Source organism: Scardinius erythrophthalmus (genome assembly GCF_964197995.2).
Source record: "Scardinius erythrophthalmus genome assembly, chromosome: 14".
In the NCBI taxonomy this organism is placed as follows: domain Eukaryota; kingdom Metazoa; phylum Chordata; class Actinopteri; order Cypriniformes; family Leuciscidae; genus Scardinius; species Scardinius erythrophthalmus.
In genome coordinates, this window is record NC_138234.1 from 13,464,384 (window position 1) to 13,479,272 (window position 14,889).

Below are 14,889 nucleotides of genomic sequence, written 5' to 3' on the forward strand. Positions count from 1 at the left end.
ACCAAAGGCAATAACAAGAAATTTCTTATTTGTGTTTCCACTGCTGCTCCTGATCTGTAGTTTATAATCTCCAGATTGATCAGCTGTGCTGTTTGTGATGGTCAGAGATCCAGTCTTCTCATCCAGCTTCAGTCTGCCTCTGAATCTCTCATCAAGAACATCATCATGTGTCTTTCCAATCCCTCCTCTGATTTCAGCTATGAGAATGTCTTGATCTCCAAACCTCCACTGTATCTGATCATCTTTCTGTATTTCAGTTTCAGGGTCTAGAGTGACTGATTCTCCCTTTGGCACTGGTTTCAACCTCGCTTCATTAGCAACAGCAGCACATAGAAACAGAGAAACACAAAGAATTGTGGCTATTAGATCAAGAGTGTGCATGTGAACATCACAGCTTGAAACTACTACAGAAATATCATTCAGGTGGACACGATTTACTGTCTTCTCACACAGAAAATTAATATTATTGTCTCAGTTCCAGATTGCTCAAAACTGATCTGAAAAGTGCTGATCAAAATAAAAGCTGAAGGAAGTACTTGTGGATGCAGGTCAGCAACAAAATGTGTTTTAGCTGAATTTGAAAAGTTGTAAAGCTTAATAAAAGAGAGAGATTGAGAGGAATACCCTTTCATGTTATGAACCCTTTCTGTCTCCATATTTTGAGCTGAAGATGCTAGATCATGGCACACACGTTTGTTTCACAGTCTAGTTCAATGGGGAATTGTAAAACTGATCTTACATTGTTGAACACTGAAATGATTTAATTCCTTGTGTTTGAATGTCTGTATGTTACAGAGTTATTGCTGTTCACCACTTGAGAACTGTTCCACTGGTAATGTGTTGGTCAGCCACATGTGGGTTTTTATTTTTATTTTTATTGTTGCTGTTGTTGATGTACAGCCATGATATCAAGTGAAATAACATCATTTTGCAGCTTCATCTTTTCTTCATTTGATTGAGTTCTCTGGTAAACATGTTGAATTTATTACTAAATATTAAAACTGATTTTTTATTAAAGCTGCAGTCGGCAAGTCTGGCAGATTGAGTGGACTTAGCCAAAATTTTGAATGTTTACAACTCTCATTCCCCTCCCTACTACCAACGAGCACCCGCCCATCGTCAGTGCATGTGTACCTGATTTTCTGTGAACGCGTCCGTCTCTTCAGCATCGATCAACACCATGGACTCGGAGGTCGGCTGCCCTGGCTAATCTACCCATAGATAGCAATAACCGTGGAATTGGAAGCTTGTTAGTAGATTTTCTCTCCGCCACCACGCTTCGTACAATCTCCAGGCGAACTTCAGGCGTGTCGTGTGCATGTGATATTGTAACGTGTGCGTCTGCGCGAGGGAGAGGGGATCTGTGGCGCGTGCACGAACTGTGATTGACAGTCAGATCTCACACCCCCCTGCGCTGATTGGACCCGATGATCCGGGAGCGGTGGATTTTTGCAAAACAAATAACACGCTCCAGGTGGAGTTAGAAGCTCGGGTTTTTTTCTAAAACCACCTTATTTATGTTTTTCTGTCGGATTATAGTGTCAATTTCACTGAATTTGATCAAAAAAAATTTTGCTGACAGCAGCTTTAAAAATGTTTATCATGTTACCAAGAATTTCAGCATTAAAAGGTTGCAAAGGAAATGTGAAGATGACATGTCAGTGTCACACAGTGGGTCTCATTCATGAAACACGAGCAGAACGAATTTTTATGTAAATCGTGTGTAAAGTGGTTCTGGCGTAAATTTTCGGATTCATTAAAATGTTCGTATTTTCCAAATGTTAGTTGGTACGAAAGAAATCTACACCTGCTCCCAGCCACGCGTAAATAGTGCGTTTAACATCCGAATGTTTTGCTCATTAATAAGGCTGCATTTTAATTCACCTTAATCGGGTACATATTTACACAGCATTTTGAAAAAATATTATATATATTAATTACATACGTTTTTTCTTTTTACTTTTATTAGGAGAGCCAGTAGCCTAATAGCATCTGCAAACGGAACACAAGTCCGCAAGTCTTTTTATTTTTATTTTTAATTTTTTTTTAGATTCAAGCTGTTTATTAATTTTTTTATTATTATTATTTTTTTTTTACAAGTCCGCAAGTCACAAGTGTTGCAGTCAAGCTTCATGTCGAACCATTTTCTTTTCACTTCTGGGACTGTTCGATTAACAGATGAAATTAACTGCATCTCCATTAACTGCATCTGTAATAGGCTGCCAAGCATTTTTACCTAAAGCATTATTACCTAAAAAATATTTTTTTTAGGACCACCTGATACGCCACTGTACGCTTGAAAATAAAATGTGGCGTTTTGAATGAACTTCTGATAATAAAACTTCAATTTCTGCATCTGAGAAATTTCTCTTCTTCATTCGCTTTTGAGAAGACATGTTGAAATCCTTCGTTTCGTGTCATAATATGATGCCCATATATAGTTGTCAGTCGGTTTTATTTGGCGGGATTTATGGTAATTGAGAGAATGAGCGTGTACGCGCGTCCCATTTACGACTGATTGGAATTCATTAACCCACACACACATTTCACCATCACATCTGACGTTTACGAAGTATTTGTGAATCAGGAGAAGAATTTTCAAGAATGTCTCTTTACGCGCAAATCAATATTTACTCGTATATTTATGAATGTTTCATGAATGAGACCCAATGTTATTCTTATTACCTTAAATTAAAGTGGGGGTGAAATGCTATTTCATGCATACTGAGTTTTTTACACTGTTAAAGAGTTGGATTCCCATGCTAAACATGGACAAAGTTTCAAAAATTAAGTTGTACGTTTGATGGAGTATTTCTGTACCAAAAATACTCCTTCCGGTTTGTCACAAGTTTCGGAAAGTTTTTTTCGAGTATGGGCCTGTGTGACGTCAGATGGAGCGGAATTTCCTTATTCACCTTATTTTCGAACGCGGAAGTAAACATGGGTCCAGTATCCGGTTTTTGTGCGGGACTTCCATTTCCTCGCTTCCCTGGGCTAACTAACGATATCAATCGCAAAGGATTATGCAGAATTGACAGAAAAATGTTACACATAACGTAACAGATGAATACAACAAAGATCTAAAGCCCCACCTCACCCAGTTCGGGTACCGGACCTGGTTGAAAACACTCATGCATCTAGCTGGCAGAGTGCCAACTTCGCTGGCGCCTTCAGCACCGCCCTAAACACGGCCGAGCCAGCGCTGGACTAATATATCTATGGAGGTATTTTTGTCATGTCAAATGTATTATTATGCCATCAGAATGCAACCAAAGCACAGGACAGCAATAAGTAGATGGCTATAAATAATTGTAAATCATACAAAATAAACGCCATGATGACTAGTTTTATGATTTTGTTTCTCCTAGAGTTTTTATTGAGACTTCATAGCCCAGCCACTTTTCTGGTATCGGGTGGTCTTCTGTAGGTCTTGTGTTCACGAAATGAAAAGAACAAACATACGGTCGTTTCGGTGGTTTCTTCAAATGTAAAGCTTTTAACCACAGGCGAAGGGTGCGGTAAAGTAGGTTTTATGTTGGACATTCGTTAGACATTCGCCAAGCAAATTAAGGGACTGTCTCAAAACTGCACACACACACACACACACACACACACACACACACACACACACACACACACACACACACACACAAATAAGCATTCCAAGGTGCGAAACCACGCAAAGCATACTAATAAAATGTAAAGATGTGAATTAAGTGGACAACCTATTTTGCGTCAATACTGCTGACGTTGTCTTTGCTGCTATATATTTATGTTTAACATAGGCCTTCCACAACTCCCCTTCCTCATATGTCAAATATATCACCAATGAGGCTTATCATATGTCACCAAGCAGCAGCAGCGCCGCGTCAGACACGTTTCTGGTGTGCAGAGATATAGAAAACGCCACGCAACAGAAACGCCAAGTAAATCTTTCTTTTGTACCAGTTATTATGACAACCTCTAACTGCACAAACAATCCCGGTCTTCCTTGAAGCCATAACGATGAGTTAGTTGTTATGAATACTTGTTTGATTAACCGCTACGGTGAGCTCGCCAGTGACCGGAAGTGCCTGACCGGAAGTCTCGCACAAAATACCGTCAACTGGCTGCGTCCGTATTTCCGTTAAAAATAAGGTGAATACGGGTCCTAAGGGCAGTTCTCCCGGAAGGGCGCGCGCGCACCCGTAGACCAGCGCGAGAGAGCGAAAGCAGTACGCCCATCAAAGCGCTGTGCTCGGCTTTAGGGAAGTATTTGCCGGATTTGCAGATCGTCTAATGCTTAAGGATGGAGCAGTCCCAACGATAAAGGTTCACGGTCGTGCGTTGGAACTGCAGGCGGTGAGTAAAACTGCTTCAAATGTCTGTGTGTTGTTAGCTATCGGCGTGTAAGCACAGCAAGTAAACATGATCACGCATATCTATGGAGCATGCGATGGACAGTGTGTGTGTGTTTAAATACATCATTTCTACTTTTTAAAAATTCTCGAGACCTCGTGTTTTTCCCCCATTTCATGTTTTTCTAAGCTAAAACGCGTTCTGTATGCTCATGATTCTTTAGCTCGGTACAGCCTATCTTTCTTTTATAAATATAATAAAACTAAAGACTTTTTGGAGATATGAAAGATGCAATACTACTCTATAGGTACTCAAGATTGACATGAGAATGAGATTGACTGAAACTAAGTATTTCATATTTAAAGGTGCAATGTGTGTTTTTTCTGAGGATCTAATGGCAGAAATGCAATATAAGATCCATAACTATGTTTTCAGTGGTGTATAAAGACCTTACTTAATGAACCGTTATGTTTGTATTAACTTAGAATGAGTCATTTATATCTACATAACAACGGCCACCCCTATCTGAAGGTCGACATATCGTGACGTCATATTTCTACCGTAGCCGACAGCGAACAAACAGCGCTACAGAGCGCGTTTCGTCACTAACTTGAATGAGAAGCAGCAGAAAAAGACGCAGCAAAATACTCAGGTTGTCCCCGACTCTGCAAACGTGGAGAAAAACATGCTGTCTGAACGACACCTCGGACATCATAACGTTAGCTATTTCCCCTTATCTAGCTCTTTTGATGCTCTTATCTTATACTAACTAGCATGGAAACAGGCTATGGTAAAGACAGTGAATAAAAGACTAACACAATGATGAACAAGTAAAAATAACAATCGCAATAACATGTGGTTTTACTGAATAATTAAGTAAATATAATTTAATATAAAATATAATATAAAGAAACCTCATTGCTTGACTTGCTACTCTCTGCTGACTTAGATGACGACATCTTCCGATCCTACGTCGGCCACCATAGCCTCTCATTCGAGTTTGAAATTTGAGGGATGTGAAGTGAGTGAATGACAGTGTGCAAATCGCAAGTCTCACCACTAGATGCCGCTAAAAATCACACACTGCACCTTTAATGGTGATTTTCTTGTACGAGTTTGAATCTCGAAACAAGGATTTTAAGACCTTTTTTGTTAACAATCATGTAACACTAATAACTTTACAACTTAAGAACAAGTTTTAACATAAATACAATATTCTCTGCAAACACATTATTTAATATATTTTTTTCATGCTTTGGTTTCCATTGGAACTATTTTCATTGATAGAGCAAAAACACAAAGTGGATCATCACTTTTCACAAAGATCTATATTTTAAAAATAAATTGAAAGAGAACTACTTACGATGCACCGTTACAACAAATCTCATGTTTGTGGTTTCTCTGCAGCTGCTGATGATCTGTAGTTTATAACCTCCAGATTGATCAGCTGTGCTGTCTGTGATGATCAGAGATCCAGTCTTCTCATCCAGCTTCAGTCTGCCTCTGAATCTCACATCAAGAACATCATCATGTGTCTTTCCAATCCCTCCTCTGATTTCAGCTATGAGAATGTCTTGATCTCCAAACCTCCACTGTATCTGATCATCTTTCTGTATTTCAGTTTCAGGGTCTAGAGTGACTGATTCTCCCTCTTCCACTGATATGTTCCTCACTTCATTAGTGACAGCAGCACATAGAAACAGAGAAACACAAAGAAATGTTGCCATTAGTGTGTGCATGTGAACATCAGAGATTGAAATTACTACATAAAGATCATTCAGATAATGTTCATCAGTTTGAAATGGAGAAAGACTCAAAACTTCACATTACTGTCTCTCAGTATCACTGTAATGTGTGTAGCAGGACCCTGAACCAACAGGTGATGTATCCTGACTTCTTTCCACATGATTTTATTACTTAAATGGTCACTCTGTGCAGGAAAGATGAACTGATTTGCTAATATATGAGGCTTTCAGCTCTTTCAGTTATTTTGTCTCATCCAATATCTAATCAAACATATTTATAGGCCATATTTCTTCTGTGATCGCTGATGTCACTACACTGAAACCACATGTCTGCTCAATGTTAAAACAGTTCATCAAATTACCACACTACACATGTTCACTAATATGCAACTGTAATTGTAACTACTAAACAGATGTTAATTTAAGAGGATGATATGTTTTGCTTATATGATTATAATTTGCTTATAAAGGCTTGAATTACTCACCACTGACAGTAACATCGAATTTCCTTTCTATTCCACTTGAGAGGAACTTTAGATAATAAACTCCTCTGTCACTGGGTCTGGTGTCTTTGATGGTCAGATCTCCAGTTTGATGATCTAATTCCAGTCTGTCTTTGAATCTCTCATCACAGTATGAAGTCTTATTAATGTCTCCGTCCTTTCCAATTGCAAGAATTTCATCATTAAAGAACCATTTTACCTCTTCTTTTACTATACAAGTATCAGAGGATAGAGTAACATCTTCTCCCTCCAGCACTGTTTCAGCAGTGTACTCACCTGGAGAACAAACAGAAATAGTTATGTAGACAGAGATAAAACTGATATTTCACTGTCAGTAACTAATTATACTAGTAGGGAAGAACAGAAATTTCGCCACAAAAAATGGCATTTTCGTTTTGTAGAAATAAGGAAAAAAATATGACAACGCACAAAAAAGGGAAAAGAAATTGAACTGAATAAAAAAAATCTAATAATAATAGTATTATACAAACAAAATAATTTAAAATAAGAAATTAAATATTTTACAAAAAGTCATTTTAGGTTTCGGTTTTCCACCTAGTGCTTCCAGAGTTTTAATTTCAGTGCATCCCTAGATTAAACTGAGGTATCATGTCACTTGATCCAGTCTAAATGTAATGTTTGCTGCAATTATTCAGATCTTTACTGGTCTAAAGCAATATCTAGTGGTTTCCTCTGAAATGAGTGTGCAGGTCAGGAGAACATTTTACTTCAACAGATTGTAGCAACTATATGCAGAAATACCCTAACTAATATAATACAGTTGGTTTCTAATAATATCACATAGACTATGCTTAAAGGATTAGTTCACTTTCAAATGAAAATGAGCCCATGATTTACTCACCCTCAAGTCATCCTAGGTGTATTTGACTTTCTTCTTACAGACGAATACAATCAGAGTTATATAAAAAATGTCCTGGCTCTTCCAAGCGTTATAATGCAGTGGATTGCAACCAACAGATTGAAGCTCAAAAATGTGCATCTATCCATCATATTTATCCACGATGGCAAAGAGCAATCGCTGTTTCTAGTTCATCTTTAATATTATGCATTTTATGTACACTGATTACATTTATGCTTAGACTTTTCCTTGTAAAATGTTTGTTTGTAGCAGCAAGAAGTCTACAACTGTACAACATGTAGTAACATCCGTGAATGTTACTCTCAAACATTACTAGACACCCAGTAGTGGGAACGCCCACTAGAGACCTCATCGCCAGACACTGGAGACATGCAGCGACAAAGTCACTTGATGTGTGAAATGTGAATGCACCTTTAGGGGTCCTTTGAAGACCCCCGTATTAACTGATTCTGACAGCATTTCATGTGATTTCGAAGAGATGCAAAGATCAAACTTTCTTTCTGTCATGATCTGATAATCATTCTCATCCACACTTCACCAGGGTGTTTCAAACTTTTTGATAACAAGAATCCCCATGTATAATTATCCCATCATGATCCTAAAATACTATATGAGTAACATTACATTGTGATGTTATAAATACCTCATGTGCCTTCCTAAATTAAATGAATAGGCTTTTATTTTGCACTGGAGTCCCTAGCACCCCCTTGTAATCTCTCAGGGGCCCTGGAGCACAGTCTGAAATAGTGTTGCACGATATACCGGTACTAGAAAGGTATCGCGATACCCTGCTATTAAAAACGAGACGATATTAACTTTTTTTAGTACCGGCACTTTAAGAGTGAGAGGACTCTAAATAATAAGAGCAGTATTTCTTAATTTGCGTAGCTGTGTGACAGCAGGAGTCAGGACGTGTACATTCACTAAACAACAGAAGCAGAACAGTTAAATATATACGCGCGGCACTTGACAAAGAAACTTGCATGCATGAGAAAATGAAGCGCGGGACGTGCTCGCGCTGCTGGGCTCTCAGACCTGAAGCACGCGCACAAGCCATTCAGACAGCATGCGATCGCGACTTCAGTTCTCTTTCGTGGATTATTAGGTTTGAATAGTCAAAATTATATTATTCACGTAAACACAGTTGGGTTATGTCTTTAGTAAACGTAAACCGTTTGTAAACATAAATCGTATATGTTCCAATGTATTGGATACGTGCAGGTCTTAAAGGTCCGGAACGGTGTTGTGCCGAATTTCGACCCCCTGCCAAATTATTACCATAGACAGTATAAGAAGTGGACAGAGCCATCTCATTGGATCTCAATTGAGACAAGTGAAGCCCATTTTTAGCGATTTCTTAGCACTTCCTTTCCTGACGCGCAGACTCAAAACGAGCAAAGCGTTACACGGACCACGTGAGCAACCCGTCTGTCTTCTAGGAGCTGTGCCAAGAGAAATCTGAATCATTCCCTTCCGAATCTTGGAGCTTGGAGCAGGAGCAACTTTTGCTAGGTATTCTGATTAATTATATTGTCATTTTGCCTCCACGTCCCCCGATTGCCCGCGAGCTTCTCCTCCCGTCCATACGGTAATCTCTCTACTGTGCGACAGAGAGTCGCGTGGTTATGACGCAATCGTTAGCCTACTTTTACAAAAACTGCTTCTACGGGGCCATAACGTAAGATACAAGGTAATGGAGCATTTTATACATTGTCGTGTTTCTTTAGAAATAAATAATGGACAAATAGAGTCTTTAAACGCCTCAGATGTAAAGTTATTCGCTATCAAAGTGACGCCAAAATGAATGGGAGTCAATGGGATGCTAACTGCAGGTGAAGTTCTGCTACAAGATGGTGGCACGCGGCCGGCTTCAACTTCCGGTCGACTTCCTTCCCGCCTGATTATTACCCCCCTCGTTGAAGTCAGCTCCTGATTGCCTAATCCTAACCCCACCCCTAATCCTAACCCCTCCCCCACAACTAATCCTAAACCTACAAATACTAGGGGGGGGGTAATAATTTGGCGGGGTCAAAATTCGGCACAACACCTGTAGCGTAATTTTCTGTGTGATTAATGTTAATCCAACAACAAAAGAAAAAAGATAGTCACCCAATGCTTGACTGAATAAATGTAATTTATTTGTTAAGAATCAGTCTATAATTGTAACAAAGATACAATTAAATTAAATATCTATATTATAATTATAAAATTACATTTAAAAAATATCAAATGACTCGTATCATGAAATAAGATTTTGGTCATCCCAACCTGTTGTGAAAGGTTTGTAAATGTTAGCATGATTGATAATAATATAACTTTATAAAACAATGATTTTTAAGTTCTGTCATATTTTTCAGTTACTTTAACTGTTTTAGTTTTTTAGCCGTGGTATTGATTTAGTATCGGTATTGAGGTATTTTGGTCTGGTATCGTATCGAAGTCATAATTTTGGTATCGTGACAACACTAGTCTGAAAACCTGTGTACTTTACAATCATAATTCAGAAAATAAACACACCAATTAAATGACATAAAAAATATTATAGTTTAGTCATTGTATTCATCATGTTTTCATTTCATTTGTTGTAAAAGCAGTAAGTGAAATATCATTAAAATATTAAACTGAAAGACAATACTCACTATATACAACAACAACAACTTTGAAGGTCTTGTTTGTGGTTCCTCTGCTGCTGCTGATCTGTAGTTTATAATCTCCAGTGTGTTCATTTCTCATTCTTGCGATGATCAGAGATCCAGTCCTCTTATCCAGTGTCAGTCTGCCTCTGAATCTCACATCATCATCATGTGTCTCTCCGGTCCCTCCTCTGATTTCAGCTATGAGAATGTCTTGATCTCCAAACCTCCACTGTATCAGATCATCTTTCAGTATTTCAGTTTCAGGGTCTAGAGTGACTGATTCTCCCTCTTCCACTGATTTCAAGCTCACTTCATTAGCGACAGCAGCACATAGAAACAGAGAAACACAAAGACATGTTGCTATCAGATCAAGAGTGTGCATGTGAACATCACAGCTTGAAACTACCACATAAATATTATTCAGATGGACATGATTTGCTCTCTTCTCACACAGAAAATGTATATTACTGTCTCATTTCCAGTTTGCTGAAAACTACTCTGAAAAGTGCTGATCTAAATAAAAGCTGAAGGAAGTACTTGTGGATGCAGGTCAGCAACAAAATATGTTTTAGCTGAACAAGCTGTAAAGCTGAAAATAGAGAGATTGAGATGAATATCCTGTCATGTTTTGACCCTGTTCTGTCTCCATATTTTGAGCTGAAGATGCTAGATCATGTCTCTCACTCACACGCACGCACGCACGCACGCACACACACACACACACACATTTGTTTCACAGTCTAGTTCAACAGGGAATTGTGAAACTGGTCTTACATTGTTGAACACTGAAATGATTTAATTTATTGTGTTTGAATGTCTGTATGACATTTGTTGTTACTAACTTACTAACCTTTGCTGGTCTAATTTCATATTTTCTTATACTCAGATCCATCACATCTGCTCTTGTGTTGAATAAAAATAAGCCAGTTAACAAAACAGTTAAAGAAGAGTTTGCAATGCTATGGCTAGAGTTGTGTTGGTGGCAAATATCAACTTTCTTGATTGGAGTTTCAGTGCTTTGAGGATTTTCTTTAGCTATAGTGCTCCATTACTGATTTTGAAATGTAGCATTCCTCAGATTGTGTAAATGTATGTTAATCTTCATTAGCTTTAATATAATGTGCTGTCAACCATTGCTGAGAGCTGAATAGACGCAGGTAAAATGACACCCTCCTCTCTCTCTCTCTCTCTCTCTCTCTCTCTCTCTCTCTCTAATGGCTAAACTGAAGATTGTTAAAGACTTTAGGTACTCACCACTGGGAACAACAATGAATGTGAAAGACTTGAGGCTCTTCTTTTTCTTGTTGGTAATCTGTACATAATATTCTCCATAGTCTGTGATTTTGAAGTTTGTGATGGTGATGGGGATGGGGATGGGGATGGTGATGGTGAGAGGTCCAGTGAGATCCAGCTTCATTCTGTCTTTAAATCTCCTCTCCTCAGATTTAAATTCATCGCCCGGTTTACTGAATCTAGCTATGATAACATATGGGCATCTTTTCCTAAAAGCTGTTCCAAACCTCAAGATTATCTCATCATCTGTCTGTATTTCAGTATCAGTGTTTAGTTTGAGATCACGTCCCTCCATCACTGACAGAGTCTTAATTTCATCTTTTTCATCTCCGAACACCCCTAAAAATACAAACAGAAACAGTTAGAGATTAAACAAATAAAACATTCAAAAGAGTTTGACACTTTCTACAATCATTTGCCACTGGTAGAAAGTTGGTTCTTAAAGGGCTCTAATAAAACTCTAAAGTCGCATCTCAAATCCTAGAGAAAACTACAAGTGGAATGTTGAAATGCGGACATAGACATATAATCAAATGATTCTGCAGGTGAACATCAGGTCAGTTTACTGAATATTTGCTTTGTATTGATAATATAGTAATCCCGTCTGAAAAGCTGCTTTAAAAGAATACATAATAGAAAGGAGTACACAAATACACCTGACTTGACTTTATAAATGACACACTTGCAGTCTCTACTAATGATTTGATGAGTTGAATCTTGTGTTAGATGATAAATATGTGATGGCCCTTCAGGACAGATTTGATCTACTTGTGAACTCACAAATCTTACTATAGCGAAGGAATGGCTCATGAACATTTATAATCTTTAGTTACAGTATATTTTCATAGTACAATGAACATTAGCATTTTTTTTTTTTGTTCTTGTGAGAGCATAAGGTAACACTTGCCCCCAATTCTTGCCAGTCCACAAAACCTCTGGATTCGACCCATAAAACCTGTAATCACTGATTCATTCCCTGAGGTCTCAGTGGGATCTGTAAGAAAAGAGAGATGAGCGAGTGATAAAGGACAAAACCAGCACACACAACTTAACTTAATCACTTCATTTAGTTCTGCACAGATTTTTAAAGAACAGTCACTTTATAAAACTCATACGATCATTTCTCAAATGTGAGTGTGTGTGAGAACCAACAAATGCACAGAAAACACACATAAACCTCTTCAGATTTGAAATCTATAAATCACAAATGATCTTGTTCACAGCTGAATGGTTTCAGATCTCCGCCTTGTAAACGATGGCTAATTAATGTCATTAACATGCATAAGAGCACCAGTCAACGTCCAAATGCTTTACTTTATAATGCAGAACAGTATCACACACCTGCAGTTCTCCGACAGTCCGACACTCTGACACAAGGAAAAGTGTGTACGTCTGCTCAGAACCTGACGTGACTGAGCACTTTACCATGTCAAAGAGCGTTTTTATAAATATGAACATTGCCATGGTTTTTAGCATACACACACACACCAAGTTCAAATCTGTGCGTACACACTTTTATAAATGAGGCCCAGATTTATGCTCTAGGATTAAACCATTTGCTTTGGAGAATATTTTTATATTATTTGCCAATTGGAATCCAAAGTTGACATACTTGGTTATATTCAGATAATATTTAAAAGTACTCATATACAATTGTGATCAAAAGTTTACATACACCTTATATTCTCTATATTATGCAGTTTTCTATATTACTACTACCCTGATTAATCTATTTCACTTAAAGGTGCAGTGTGTGATTTTTAGCGGCATCTAGTGGTGAGATTTGCGAATTGCAATCGGTCAATAATTCGCGGCCTTTCCTTGAAATTTCAAATTCGAATGAGAGGCTACGGTGGCCGACGTAGGAAGCCGCGTCTTTTTCTGCTGCTTCTCATTCAAGTTAGTGATGAAACGCGCTCTGTAGCGCTGTCTGTTCGCTGTCGGCTACGGTAGAAACATGACGTCACGATATGGCGACCTTCATAGAAGGGGTGGCCGCGGTTATGTACATATAAATGACTCATTCTAAGGTAATAAAAACATAACGGTTCATTAAGTAAGGTCTTTATACACCACTGAAAACATAGTTATGGATCTTATATTGCATTTCTGTCAATAGATCCTCAGAAATATCACACATTGCACCTTTAACAGATGTTTACATTTAGACCAAATCACTCTAAAAGTTTAGATACACTTGATTCTTAATACGGAGAGTCATTTTCATGGCATGTTACTGACTTCATAAGTATGCAAAACAAACAAAAGAATTCTGGATTACAGATGTGCAGTATGAAAGAGTGTGAACAGAATGTTAAGTGTGAAAAATAAAACATAACCTAGGATTATCTGGCTATTTCAAATTTTCAACAATTCAGAAAGCACTTTAGCATCAATAAATGGAGGATGATTTGAGATTTGTAAATTATAGAATGCGTATATAGTAAAAATAAATGAATAAAAACAGAAAATATGATTCATCGTGATGTGAGTCCTTTAAAGAAAGCAAAATACTCATGTTACTGTGAAAATGGCCCAGTATATACTTCTTTTCACCATGTGTCATATTTATGTCACACTGTTTGCCAGAAAAATTCAACATTATGACAGACGATTATTACACTAAAAAGACTTTCTATACTCACCATCAAAAACAACATTGAACGATTTCTTGCAGATATATCCGGGACCTGTTATTACTCTATAAAGTCCAGTGTGTTCAGGTCTGATGTTCTTGATGGTCAGAAATCCAGTCTGTGTGTCCAGCTCCAGTCTGTCTCTGAATCTCCCACCAGTTCTCCGATCAGGATACTTAGGTTTATTGTCCTTTGAATCTTTTCTTATTAATGTAGCTATTCTTACTCCATTATTCTCCACTTCAAACTCCCAGTTTGTATAATTAACACTCTTTCCTGAAAACTCTAGAGTGACATCATTTCCCTCCTTCACTGACACCGTCTCCACTTCACCTGTGTTGAGAACCAAAACAGACGACATGAAGGAACTGAAAGGAAACTTTAATAACACAGTCAGTAAACAGATGAAATCAACTAGTGGTCAGATCTTTTTAACTGGGAGGCCCATGTGAGGCATCATGAAACAAGACTTTCTTCTATTACATAATCAAAAGGTAAAAAGAAATCTCAATCCAGTGCCTTTAAACGGGTTAATGCCAGAATGTGATAGGGCACGCCATTACACACCTCCGAATGAAAACACAGGAGAAGAAGAAACAAGCAATAGGGCCTGTCCAAATACCCACACTTGCAGTCTATGCACTTGACCACTTTTCTACTAACATGACTTATTTCCTGTATTTGGCCCAAGTGTTCAAATGGGGTGAAGACTGCAAGTGTGTGTGTAGAACTTTTTATTACCAAATGAGACACACTTGAGGGTTGTAAAAATTAATGTTTACAGCTTTATTTACACATTTTAATTTTCAATACTTTGCATTTGAAAACTTATTTTTGAAGTTTGTTCAGTAGTCCCTA

General features: G+C 37.9%; 1 protein-coding gene across 1 annotated transcript in view; it reads right to left on the reverse strand.

Moving 5' to 3' along the window:
* Positions 1-14,889, reverse strand: part of LOC308701672 (uncharacterized protein) — a 43,692-nt gene that overhangs the window by 9,891 nt on the left and 18,912 nt on the right. The window contains exons 6-12 of the mRNA XM_081384049.1: positions 14,041-14,364; positions 12,303-12,389; positions 11,357-11,734; positions 10,106-10,411; positions 6,569-6,862; positions 5,702-6,010; positions 3-308 (exon numbers count right to left, since the gene is read on the reverse strand). Of these exons, the coding sequence (XP_081240175.1) occupies positions 3-308; positions 5,702-6,010; positions 6,569-6,862; positions 10,106-10,411; positions 11,357-11,734; positions 12,303-12,389; positions 14,041-14,364 (2,004 nt within the window). The remainder of the gene's footprint in view (positions 1-2; positions 309-5,701; positions 6,011-6,568; positions 6,863-10,105; positions 10,412-11,356; positions 11,735-12,302; positions 12,390-14,040; positions 14,365-14,889) is intronic.